This window comes from Carassius gibelio, chromosome A20 (genome assembly GCF_023724105.1).
Source record: "Carassius gibelio isolate Cgi1373 ecotype wild population from Czech Republic chromosome A20, carGib1.2-hapl.c, whole genome shotgun sequence".
Taxonomy (NCBI): Eukaryota; Metazoa; Chordata; class Actinopteri; order Cypriniformes; family Cyprinidae; genus Carassius; species Carassius gibelio.
The window spans coordinates 7,638,008-7,652,243 of record NC_068390.1 but is presented as its reverse complement, the minus strand read 5'-3'; the positions used below and the strand labels follow the sequence as shown (position 1 = coordinate 7,652,243).

Below are 14,236 nucleotides of genomic sequence, written 5' to 3'. Positions count from 1 at the left end.
ATAACATCGTTATAGGCCATTCAGGATGCTGTGAAACTGCAGAGGACAAATCTTACTGTTTGCAAAATGTTATCTTATTAGGCTACATTTAGCAGGAAGCTTTAAATGATTTCCGTGATTTTATAAAGTATTAGACAATTACAATTATTGAAGACTTGAATATCAGAATTATATTAACTTGTAAATAAACTATTTGTGTAATGCACCTAATGCTAGCCTTCTTTAAGTGTAAAACTGTCAACATTTGTAATTTATAGACACGTATCTGTGTCACATTTTAACGCTTGATATATTGAATAAATGTACTTTGAAAAACACTTTGATTTTCCCAATAAAATTGTCGATGTGTTGGAATTGTTACCGCGGTGCAGTGTGCATCAGTGGAGGTGGATCATCACAGAGTTTCTCAGTGAAGATGTTTGCAGCCTGTGGCTCGCTTGCGCTCGAGCGCGTCCTCGTGGCCGCGCGTCTGATCCGCGCGCGGTTCTCCTGAGGTGCTCGACGCTGACCGCTCCGTCTCTCGGCGCCTCTTCTACTAGTAACAGAGAGGAATGACTCAGTGGCGGTGGGAGGCTCAAGCTCACAGAGATCCTGAGCGGATTCCTCAACTCTCTCCATCATGCTCCTCGCCTGCTGATTCTGAAGGAGAAGACTTGCTGGGATTGCTTATAGAGAGACAGGCGTGCGACAGAACGTGTGCGTCCTTCTGCTGGACTCGTCCCGGTGAAGATGCGCTGGAGTGAAGTGACGTTCAGATGACAGCAGTTCACTTTCACGCCAAACGCGGACACCCGATCATCCGCAGTGCTTGCATTTGTAGGAGCATCGAAAACAGATGAATTGACATCGGAGTGTCATGAGAGCGAAACTGGGGATTGTTTTGGAGTCTGTGCACGTGGTCCCTGGATTGACTCCGGATCATGCTGTGACTGACAGCTAGCTTCAAATTAAATCAAACCGCTGGAAGGACTTTATTGCGATTGAAAGCTGTGGTCCAGGAGGATTATGAGATGCTATCAGAGTCTGCAGGATGCTGTGGGTCCACGAGCGTGATGAGAAGTTTCGTCTTGGTTTCGGAGAGTTGTGAACGCAACTTGAGCGCTCAGGATGTCTCAGGGACTCTGCGATGGATTTTGCTCTAAAACCTGCACATTTATCCAGAGAGATAGAGGTTGAAAATCCTCACGTTTGTAGAAGGATCACTGATTCTGGAGATATTTGGCGCATTTCAGTAGGCTGAGGTTGTGATGAACCGAGACTTGGACGGAATGCAGTTTAAAGAAGACTCGGTGGATTTTAAGTTGCACTATGGCATATGGGAGTATGTAGATATTTAAACCATGCATGTGAAGACAGAAACAGCGAATAACGAACATCACGTTGCTTGATCAGATTAATGGATTCAGACAGCGTGTGTTTTTCAGCACCTTGTTATACTGATGTACTGGATCAAAACATGCTTTATGAAAACAGAAATGGCTGGAAGCACAACTCCTTATAATGCACTGACTTGATAGTGCTTTGATTTCTAATCTAAAGTTGGGAATCACTGAAGGTCCTCTTCTCTTCAGTAGATGATTGAAGCTTCAACAGGTGACTGAGGTAAAGCATCTCTGTATCTCTATGCATGCAGTTTCAGTTTGTTCAGCATATACTACATAAATTGCAATTACAATGTTATAGCCTATGTTAATAAGATTATTTTATTCTCTAGTTTTATAAATAATGCCCCCGTTTGAGGAGTTTTCAAATGAGAGTAAAAAGCTCACATTTGGTACTGAAACAGCCTCACTAAATAAACAAGTTTCTCTTTCATATATATATATATATATATATATATATATATATATATATATATATATATATATATATATATATATTAGAAAGTGTGTAATTTAGCTATGTAGTCAGTTTTTTTTTACATGTTTTAGATGAGGCAAGTTTTTGAAGCCATATCCCACAGTAGGAACAGTTATATCTGTATACTTGAAAGTATATATGAAGTGTATATACATTTTATTCACATTTTCAAAAGTTTTAGTAACGACAAAAATTTGATTAGTTAAACTGACAAAGTTGCCAAGACTTTCACCTGAGGCGGTTACTATAGCAACAGAGCCCTTTTCTTAAGGGTCTGTATCCTGCTTGTAATGTTGACAAAATATAAGTAGCCTTCTGTCATTACTTTATCACTTTATTATACATCTACACATCACAAATTCACAGCGCTAGACACAAATCTCAGATGGCGCTTCAAGATTAAGACCGTAGACCTCTGATTTTAATTCCACACTGGCTTTCATAATGATAATAACAACCTGTCCTCCAACCAATACGCTTGTATAGGTCGTTTGTCCAAATCCCTGAAATACGACCCATCAGAGCATATATACTACAATTGCGCCCCTATCGGCAAAAGGTCGTTTTCACATTAATGTTTTGTACTCTTTTATTTGCCCCCTGGTTTGCGTTTCGTGTAGCTCAGTTAGTAGATTATTGTGTTATACCTTGATATGTAATCATGCTATCATGGGTTCGATCCCAGGAATGGACGTGCACGAAAATGTATATACTCAATAAATCATAATTTAGCATGATTTCTGTGAGGGTTAGGTTTAGGGGTGGGGTTAGGTGTGGTCATTCGAACAAATAAGCCACCTACAGTAGTAAAATATGTAGGAAATGCTGTGAGATCGGTGTAAAACGCCCACACATTGCATTTAAATAAACGTGCGTTTTGATTGGTAATGACGTTATACGTCAATTCATGACAACAGACGCAAAGCGATGCTGTCATTATTTTTACGCCCGCTAGAGGGCGCTTAACTTTAAAACGTAAATATAGGTCGTAATAAGGTGCTTGCACAAACAACCTATATGGTCGTTTTTTTTGTTGGAGGACAGGTTCTTTCAATGTGGTCTCATTGTAAATTATAAGTAATAAAGACTGTATTCAGATGGAGTTACAATGCTAGATTTTGTCATCCTCTCCACTTACAGTGGTCCGTGCAGATTCAGAATGCTCGTGTTGGTATGAGAGCTCACCCCGTGGGTTTACAGTCCACCCGTTCTTCTTCCTTCTTCTCCTGCCCTGCTTCTTGCTGTCCACATGCAGGCGAAGAAGCGATACCTGCTGGTATCTGTGGGGGCCTGTAGCCTCTTACTAGTCTACCTGTGTGGCCTACAAGTCGGTGAGTTCCAGAACAATGCCCAGCTTTACGGAGTCTCACAGATCGCCGGTGTCCCACCTCAGCCGCCCCGCTGGCCGGAATGGGTGGATCCTCCCCTACAGACGTACCTCGGTGAGGCCGAGCAGGAAGAGGACGGACCCCTGCTTCTTCATCAACACACGTCTCCTCACGAGAGACGAGAGATCCAGAAGAACATCTACAAGAGCCGGCGATGTCGCATGGAGACCTGTTTCGATTTCCAGCGCTGCGAACGGGGGTTTAAAATCTACGTGTATCCGCCTCAGAAAGGTGAGGCGCCTTCGGAAAGCTACCAGAAGATTCTGGATGCCATCGAGGAATCGCGGTTTTACACGACTGACCCTAATGAGGCCTGTCTGTTTGTATTGAGCATAGACACTCTAGACAGGGACCAGCTGTCCGCTCAGTATGTACATAACGTCCGAGCCCGAATTCAAAGCCTCCCTCTGTGGTACGAAGGGAGGAACCATCTGATTTTTAACTTGTACTCTGGAACGTGGCCTGATTATACGGAGGAACTAGGCTTTGATATCGGCCAAGCCATGCTGGCCAAGGCCAGCACCGACGTGGACAACTTTAGACCACGCTTTGACGTGTCCATCCCTTTGTTTTCAAAAGACCATCCTCAGAAAGGAGGGAGCAAAGGTTATCTGAATCTTAACAATGTCCCTCCCTTACGGAAATACTTGCTGGTCTTCAAAGGGAAGAGGTATCTAACTGGCATCGGTTCTGAAACCAGAAATGCTTTGTATCATATACATAATGGGGATGATATCGTTTTATTGACTACCTGCAAACACGGGAAAGACTGGGAGAAACATAAGGATGCAAGGTGCGACAGAGACAATGAAGAATACACAAAGTAAGTCCCACGTTCTCCTGTCTTTATCACGCTGGTGTGTGGTGTGCTAGTCTTTAAAGAAGTGGTCCACATAAACGTGAAAAGCATATTTTCATGTTGTTCCCAACCAGTACGACCTTAGTTATTCTTTATTTGTCCATACAATGAGGGACAAATCTTCTTTTTGGTCAGCAGAAGAAGGAAAGTCATATAGGTTTGGGACGACATAGGGATGAATAAAGAATGACAGAATTTTCGCGTTTGAGTCCACCATTGCTTTCATTTGTATGTGCAGGATATACAATTTCAGTAAAGCTACTGAGATGCAGATTGTTGTGTGCTCGACTCTTCAATGGTGGTTTTACTTTTATGTTTATGTTCATTTGTGGTCATTTAAAGGTTAACCTGAGGAAAGCTCAATGGCAGTATTAGTGTTAGAGTGATTTAGACTGTTGCTTGTTTTGTACTCTAGACTGTAGTGTTCATGTAGTTATCATGGGAATACTGCTATAAATGGAAGTGGTGTTGCATTTGTCTAGCTCAGGAAAACAAAAAGTGCTGAGGAAAAGGACTCTAGGGGTCTCTTAGCCCGAAACAAAGCCAATCTTCATCTGTTTGTGACATTAATGTGAACAGTTTGTGTAAATGCACTGTTTTGGTGAGATTTATGTTATAGAGTTTAATTCTCTTCGGTATAACAACAAGAATGTGATTGTCTTGTATTGTAAGGATGTGTGTACAACGCAAATAGTCTATTTATTTGGCTAAGATGTGAGCGTTATGCACTGACCTAGCAATAATAGAGAACATCTTTTATGAATCAAGCTTTATTTGTTAGATAAATATTGTGTTTATCAGTTTTTTAAAAACTCTGTACTAAGACACATACATACCCTGGGTCTCTTACTGATTTTTATGAACAACTGTCAAAAAGCAGGCAGGAATTGTTTAGGGTGTATATTAATTCCAACAAGTTAAAACAATGTATTTGTTGGTCATCTATTACTATGTAATTACCATGTAATAACATAGGTGCAGTTGTATTTCAAGTTTCTGAATGTTATACAAGAAAAGCAAACCTACAAAGACATAGGTTACAGTGTGTGCTAGGGATCATGGCTATCGCAAGGAAAATCTCACTGACAGAAGCAAAAAGCCGGAGTGTTGCCTCAAAATGTTAAAGTTGCAAATTAAAACAGTGTATAAGATCATTCAATTTTAACAACTGTCTATACACTAAGCAAATTTGAAAATTAAAGTACAAAAACATATAGAAGTAATCATTTTTATTTTGGTTGCCACAAGTAGAATCACAATGTGACTGAAGTGAAAAGCCAGAGTGTTGTTTCAGATTGTTAAAGTTGCAAATGGTGCAAATAAATCAGTGTCAAAGAGCATTTTAACATCAGTCTAAACACTATACACATAAAAAATAAAATAAAAAACTGAATTTTTCTATCAAATTATCCCTAGTTTTCTCATTACATATTTATGTTTTAGATGATGATGGTTGAGAACAATAGTTAAAATTAATTAAGGACCACATATAGGACAGATGTAATCAAAGCATACAGGATTATAACTAAAGGATTGGGAATCGTTTGCTTGACTTAAATACCAGTTCCTGAATGATACTTTTTTCGATACCCATTCAAAATTGTGGATTTATTTTTTCAGCTTATTGACATTTTTACAAGCTCAAATCTCCTGAGCCAGTTCAAATAGTTCAAATAGTTTTAGGCTATGTTTACACTAGTGTGCTTTTATTTTAAAATGCATAGTTTAGACAGAATCATAATTCTTCTCATCTGTCACCCGTCCTGTCTCCTATTAGAACATCCATTACACTTCCGCGTTCAGTTCTGTGCATAAGAAACCCAGGAAAACATTTCCATGGATGAAACATGAAGCTAATAAACACACGATTATGACAGTGTATGATTTGTATGTGATTTTCATGAGATTCTGTTTATTTTCATAACAATACAGTGTGTTTAAATGAGAAATGCTAAGAAGGTGTAGCGATTAGTTTAATATAAAAGGCTACACATCACATATTTCAGCAACATTTTATGACCATTACACATATTAGATCGTGATCAGAAGTTATTACAAACACACCATGGTGGTTTAAAGTGAGTTTTAAATTAAAGTGTAATATATATCTTATAAATTGTCTTATGTAGCATGATGCTACATTGTGCTTGAATGATCACACAACACGTGTTTTCGGTCGTGTAGTGTGGATGGAGATCTTTTCTGAAACACAGTGAAAATACCAGTATTGGTGAGGATCGTTTTCATTTTAAAATGAAATGAAAACGATCCTCACCAGGGGTGCGTTTCCCAAAACCATATTTGATAACCTGTTAGCAACTTAGTTGGTTGTCAATGGGAAATTGCATTGCAACCAACAAAGTTGCTAGCTTAGTTAACAACTATGGTTTTGGGATGATTCCCGGCCCTAATTACAACAGTGCAGATTTACTCCTTGGTTTTGAAATGAAATGCTCAATAAAGCAAACATGGTGTCATTCAGGTGTCCTTATACTTTCATAGAGAACTGCATTAATATATAATTTAGTGTATTATAGAGTTGACATCATTCAACTTTCAAGTAACTGGTAGATCATCAGTCTGATGAAAAGAAGGTCAGAAGGCCTTGACTAGCAGACTCTTATACATCAAATGAATTGAAAGGACTTTATGGAGGCAGAACAGTCAATAATTGGCCCTCATTTGAATTAATCAGGAGCTTAAGAAAATACCAAACACACACACATAGACACACACACACACAGTGCTTGGAGATCTGGTAGCATCACTTACTGCTCCTAGTTCGACCCAACCACATAGACAATGCATCATATTTTGCAGTATTGAGCAAAGGTTTTGCAGTCTGTGTTGTTAAACAGGTCTGCGCTATCAATGTTATTTCTGTTGTAGTAATATTTGGTGCAGATAACTGGTTTGTAATGCATGGTTTTGCCACACTTTGGTGAACAATAACAGGTGAGCCATGAGCTGGATCATTAGTGGAGTATTTTGCTTCTTAAAAGACTTGCTCTGAACAATTTAACAGATTTTTGATTTTCCTATGTACTAAGACACATGCATATCCTGGGACTCTTACTGATTCTTTATAAACAGACTGTCAAAAAGTAGGCTGAAACTATGTTTGTGGGTTTATATGAAGAACTAAAAAAAGACATCAGTATAATATCCAACTTTGTTTTCGTTGTTCCTGATTCTATTGCACTTTGGTAATTGTGGTATTACACAGTTATTACTGTGTGATTGCCATGTAATTACATAGTAACTGTTGTATTTGCTCTCTGAATGTTGCTATAAAAGCAGACTTACAAAAATATATTGTATGTTATATGTATGTTGTTTTAAATCATTAAATATGGAAATGTATTAAATAAAAAAGAGGAGCATAAAATGTTATCAGGCTATCCACTATGCAAATGTGGGGAAAATAAAATAAAAGCATTTCAATATAACCGTTTTATGTCAAATTAACTCTAAATTAACAATAACAGATGAGCCATGAGTTGGATCTGTTGTGGCATATTCTGTTTTTTTTTAAACATTTGCCTTTCTCAGTAATTTCAACAAGCTGAGGAAGCAATATAAATCAAACTTTGGATCTGCCATGCAGGGTCCTTGCCATCTAACACACAAACAAGAATGATGGTATCAAAGACTGAGTTGCACTTCAAGGCCAGTTTCACACACACTGTATGTGGCATGAGCTTCACACTGATAGTGTTTGTGCTGCATCACAGAGACTGGTGTTTCTTAAGGGACATTTATGTCCTAGGGGTTGATTTTTGTTAAAACTAACAGATTGCATTGTTTTCTCTTTATCATATGAAGGTCACATAAAAATTTTCTTGCAAACTTTTTATCATGCCCTCAGCATTTTTACTTATTTTTAAATGCCTTATAGATTTTATTGTTTCAGATTTAAAATATGAGTTAATAAATGATGATCAAAACAAAGAGTAACAGTAAAGTATTTATTTATTTATTTTATTTTAATTTTTTTGCACATAATAAAGGTTTAATTAGTGGATTAGTTTACCAAGGACAAAAAGTCTAGAAGAAGCTAGAAGAAAACACTCTAAATATGAGAAGTGATGTGAGAAAAAAAAAAAAAAGTCAAAAAGTCAACATCACTTTGAACGGAATATGTTTTGCATAATTTCCAAGCTGTTATTTTAACAAGGTATTCAAAAAGTGAATTTGTAAATATATGTAAAAATATGATTTAATATGATTTATTTAGGATGCACAACACACTGGCTATATTAAATTAAATGTTGATTGAACTTTTCCAATTTTTTTTTTAGTCACCTTTGTTGGCTCACTCAAACACATTAAAAGGTCATGCATACAGTCCATATATATTCATTCATTGTTTTGGTAAATTCAGCTATTATTTTGTTTTATTATTGTTTTGCACTATACGTTGACATCTGTTATGTGAAATTTAGAGCAGTTCTAAATGAATGAATGAATAAATAAACAACATGCCATTTTTGACATTTGTGACGTTCAGCAGATTCTTCATGATATAGTTCATGTAAACTTATGACCTCAACTGTTGCAAACTGCACAAAGTGTGAAAAGTTTGTTTTAAGAGAGTTTGATTTCTAAAAGTCCCCAAACTGTGCATGACACGTGAATTTGGCACCAAAACTCTATTGTCAGTTCCATTACTCTTTTCTTTTCTGCCACTGAATGGGATTTTATAAATTGCTGTTTTATTTGTGTTGAGGTGGGTTATTTCTTCTGACGAAACGCTGTTAAATATGAGTTAAACTACGCCAAAAAATGTAAAATAAATAAAAAAGCTTTCTTAAAAAGGCAAAAGAATGCATGGACATTTTCTTAATACTACAATTAAAAACCAACAGACTGCTGAAAATGTGGGACATTTTCTCAATTGTGAACACTGTAACCTGTTTTTATGGGCTGCAGATTGCATGCAGATGCAGTATGAGTGATATAGGCAAACTCCACATAACTCAAAGAGGCAACAAGCACAACACCACTGAAAATAACCCAGTAATTCATATGATTTATTATTGCCGCACTGCATGCAGTAAACCAGAGTCCTGCAGTGCAAAATGTGCAAATCATACATTCTAAGAATAAATGAAATTTGAGCGAAGGTAAATAGTGAGAGTCATTTCTGTCCTCTCTACTGGACTCTGGATGGAAAGTTCACATTGGGGTTTAATTATCCAGTGAGCCAAAGTCAAAGAAAGCCATGTTTCAGAAGATGTTGAGTCTGCGTTTGTGAAAGATTGAGGAAGAGAAGCAGGAATAAGGTGGAGATACAAGGGAGGAAGAGCACCCACTGATAAAATGTATCGATAGGCTCCAAATTAGAGCACCTCACGACTGGATGCATCCTACAAATCCATCACACTTGAGAAAGAGAGAGAGAGACGGCATAAAGAGAGAAAGAAAGATAGAGTTAGTGCAAGAGAGAGAGAGAGAGAGAGCTAGAAGCCTGCTGTTTTTTAATTAGGGTGTGTGATTAATGTGATGTGTTGTTTTTTAGCTTCAGAATCACACAAAAGGGAAGTGATTACAAATCCCAGTTTCACCTCCAAAATTAATCACCCTCTTCAATAAACACAGCTGCTTAAACTTTGAGAGCTCGCAGCTGTGCGGTATTAAATCCTAAACTTTTATGACAACCAAATTTGAGGTTTCCATCTGTTGACAGGCATAAAGAGAAGCCACATTGTTAAAGATTGCGTGAAAATGTCCCCCTGTTGGGTGCAGTGTTGTACACAACATTTATTGTCACTTCCCTCTTGGCCAAACATGTAACTGTCATAAAGTCATAGCTGCTGTCTTCTTCTTTTAATTCTGTCAGTATCTGTTCATGTCATATTAAATAATTTTAGTCCATTTTATTCTAAATGGCATCTTATTTTAGTAGACAAAAACAATTTTAGTTGACGTGGCAAATTAAACCAAATATTCATGTGTTTTGGAAATACATTTAAATGAATTCAAATTTAACCAAACGTGAAATCATTCCTTGTTGTGAAAACTTGTGAAATATCATTATAATTAATTCTCATGTAATCCTTAAGTATTTTATGATTCATACAAAGGAATTCGTAAGTATTTGCAGGATCTATGCATGTACATTTTCATATGATTACACAAATTCATATGGAATTGCCAACCCTTACTTATGAATACTCATAAATTTAAACAATGATTATGAAAACTAATGTAATCGTGGTGTCGTCATTACAGTGTTGTGATTTTTTGTTTATGCTTAAAAGGGTAGTTCAACCAAAAATGAAAATGAGATGTTTATCTGCTTACCCCCAGATCATCCAAGATCTAGGTGACTTTGTTTCTTCAGCAGAACACAAATTATGATTTTTAGCTTCAGTCGATGCAGTCTCTCAGATTTACAATGCTTCGCAGTGGTAACAGTAATTGTAATCTAAGAGAGAAAAAAAATGCACAAAAAGTTCCAAATGAAACCCTGCGGATCGTGACGATACATTGATGTGTAAAGACACAAAACGATCGGTCTGTGAAAGAAACTGAACATTATTTCTATAGTTTTTAGACTCATAATACCTCTGAAGTGCTTTCACAAGAGGTCTAACAGTTCGGACATTGCGTGAATCAGAGCTAAAAAAAAAAAAAAAACCTTATATAAATACTGTTCAGTTTCTTGCACAGACTGATCGTTTTGTGTCTTTACACATCAATGTATCGTCACGAGCCGCAATGTTTATTTGGATTTGTCATTGCATGTTTAGTTTTTTCTTCATCGATTCTGTTACCATTGGCAAGCATTGTACAGCTGACAGACTGCAACGACTGAAGCTGATCATGATTTGTGTTCTGCTGAAGAAATAAAGTCACCTACATCTTGGATGCCCTGGGGGTAAGAAGATAAACAACCAATTTTCATTTTTGGATGTAAAATCCCTTTAAGCTATTTAAAGGGGGGGGGGGGGGGGGGGGGGGGGGTGAAATGCTCGTTTTCACTCAATATCCTGTTAATCTTGAGTACCTATAGAGTAGTGCTGCATCCTTCATAACTCCAAAAAGTCTTTAGTTTTATTATATTCATAAGAGAAAGATAGTCTGTACTGATTTTTCCCGGAAAAACACGAGCTACTGGAGGCGTGACATGTGGGCGGAGCTAAAGAATCACGAGCGCGAGTAAGCTTTTGCGTTGAGAGCGTTTGGAAGCTGTGACATTACCGTGAGGAAAAAAACATCCAAAACAAACCATGGCTTACAGTCAGATTCAGTGTATATTTATGATCCAGAATCAGATCCAGAGGATGAAATTTAACAAGAGCAGCATCAGCAACGACGTCTCTATGTGGTATGTACTGAAACTGTATATATTTGCTTAGCGGTTTTGGAAAATGACTAAGTTCCACTTTATGTCGTCTCTTTTGTTTTTTAAGGTGTACATGTGGAAAGTGCAGTTTGATGACAAAATCGTTGTTTACTTGATGTGCTTACGCACCCATAGCTAAGTTAACAACACAGAGATATTTGAAGCAGTTTTACTCACCGCCTGCTGTTCCAACACACAATCTTGACCCTTTTTCATTGGGACTGCATTATCCTTAAGAAATAAACGATGTGCAAACCCGGCGTCAAACTGGGCCTTGTTTGTAAAACAAGCATCTACGAAATGCAGGGAACAAACAAAAACACTTGCACAACTCCGTTAAAAATAAACTCCATCTACTGGTCCCTTAATGCTGTTTTTTTTTTTTTTTGGTAATCTGTGCAGGGTTGTCTTGCCCTGGCAACCAAAAATACACTTCTTTTGTGACAATTCGGTCTCTCTCTCTGATCAGTGAATGTCTGTTGTGCTCTCAGTGCTCTGCTATATGGGAGCGCGCGCTCTTCCTGCAGAAGTGTCCCTAGGACCCATATAAGGAAATTCCGCTCCATCTAACGTCACACAGACCCATACTCGAAAAAAACTTTCCGAAACTTTTGACAAACCGGAAGAGGTATTGTTGTTGTCAAACGTACAACTTAATTTTTGAAACTTTGTCCATGTTTAGCATGGGAATCCAACTCTTTAACAGTGTAAAAAACTCAGTATGCATGAAATAGCATTTCACCCCCCCTTTAAGCTTTTCGAGTTTTAGTGTGTCTATTGTGAGTTACTCATATCATGTCAATATCATGTCATTTCAAGTGTACTTGTGCATTTGTACTTTTGTAATACAACATAGTGTTTTTTACCATTTGGTATATTAGCCTCATTCGTAAGTATTTATTGATGTGCTAGCAAACTGTTTGTTTTTGTATGACTAAGAATGAACAAATTCATTCGAAATTGCCAACTCGTACAATATGTGTGTAACGATATGACCTTTGTAATCATCAGGAAGAAGGAGGCGGGAACCGGCGCACAATCAAAAATCACTTTAATAATTGAAAAATAACCACAAAACAGCGCACCAGCCCCTCGCAGACGACTGGTGCGCACAAAATAAAAAGCAAACATAAAATAATGTCCCAGGCCTGGTCCTCTCTCGTCCTTCTCTAGAGTCGCTCCAGTTTTATATCCTTCCATCTCCTACGTGGGACTCGATACCGGCGGTGGGGCGCAGGTGCAGCTACACCTGGCCTCACTCCTTATTGCCACGCCTCTCGGCCCCGCCCCACTCGCCACAATGTGTAACTTGTCTGATGTTTTGTCTTTGCTGTTTCATTGTGTTTTTGGATTTTCTATTGCCACTTAGATTTCCTGTGTTGTCCTAATTATCTCATTATTTTCACCTGTGTTCTATTTAATTATCTCATTAGTTCCTTTGTTTAGTCATGCTTAATAGGCCTCAGTTCTCCCTCAGTGGTTTTCTGTTGATTCAAATGTGTTATTTGTGAAATGAAAATGAGAAATGTTGCCTTGTTTTTATACTTTATTTCAGTTAATATATTTATTTTATATCAAGTAACGAAAATGTAGTTTAGTTTGTTTTAGAGTTTTTCAGTATAATAATAAAAAAATTCATTATTATTATCATTATTATAATCATTATTAATATTAATATAATTATCTATTTTCTGGGCTGGCATATTGTATATATGTCTAAACAAATGTTTGAATAAAAAAATGACGTATTTAAATATTTTGTGTTGTTTGATAAACACCAGAGCGAATTATATTTATGCTTAGTGCACATATTTCTGCTGTTCTGTCATCTCCTGTCAGTGAGTGAACTTGCGTTTTTATTCAGGACGTCCGCCGATTTTGTTCAGATCTATGTGACCGAACATTAATGCAGCAAACTTCCATTTTAGCTCACCCACAGTTACAGTTAATGTTGAATCCGGTTTGGTCTGTACTCGTGGGGCTTTGAGCACGAAACAAAATTAAACAGTGACCACCGGAAATATATCTGAAGAAAGCTGATGGTGAGGTTTATACATTAGTTGTCTAATCAAACAGAAAACACAACACTTCAGCGAAGCTAAGGAGCTAATTAATGTTTCTGAGCTCATAATGAAAATTACACCCCATCATCACTTCTACTGCAGCTACAGGAACAGCTGACTAATTCTGTTAAATTAAATACACAATCGATATATAATAAAGCTTTCTTCAGACAAAAGCATATAGAATTACAAGTGTGGACACATTTTAGCCAGCAAAATGATCGGGATTTTTTAAGATGATGTTTCATAAGGGCCTTTTGTGTCAGTGACAGTAAATGGTTCTCATTACAAACAATGGGGTTACCGAGAAAAACATTGGTTTAAAAATGATAAGGAGCACCTTTGGTGTCTACATACTGTAGTGATTTAGTGATATTTGATTCATTAGAGAAGAAAACCCACAGGATAACAAATTAACACAGTATACCTGCTGTTGGCTGTGAGATGGATGGTGTTTCCAGCAGGAGATCTTCGGCTACCTTGAGACTTTCTGAGATTTCAATAGGCATTCTCAGCAGTTTGGAAGAATGCTGCACTGTGGGAGACGGAGGGAGAGAATGAGAGATATGAAGAAAGAAAGATAGAAAGTGTTCTGAGACGTCGGTAACAAACCCACCTGCTGGGAATGAGCTGGTTTAGCTTCTGTTTGTCCAGTAACAGAAAATCCATCCTTTTCTACTCCACAATAAACCCCTCTCGGCTCCCGAGGACCAGA

The 14,236-nt window shown here is 37.5% G+C and overlaps 1 protein-coding gene across 1 annotated transcript in view; it reads left to right on the top strand.

Moving 5' to 3' along the window:
* The first annotated feature begins 592 nt into the window (after positions 1 to 592).
* Positions 593 to 14,236, top strand: part of LOC127938411 (exostosin-1-like) — a 309,435-nt gene continuing 295,791 nt past the window's right edge. The window contains exons 1-2 of the mRNA XM_052535006.1: positions 593 to 1,602; positions 3,001 to 4,071. Coding sequence (XP_052390966.1) covers positions 3,110 to 4,071 — 962 coding nt within the window. The 5' untranslated portion in view covers positions 593 to 1,602; positions 3,001 to 3,109. The remainder of the gene's footprint in view (positions 1,603 to 3,000; positions 4,072 to 14,236) is intronic.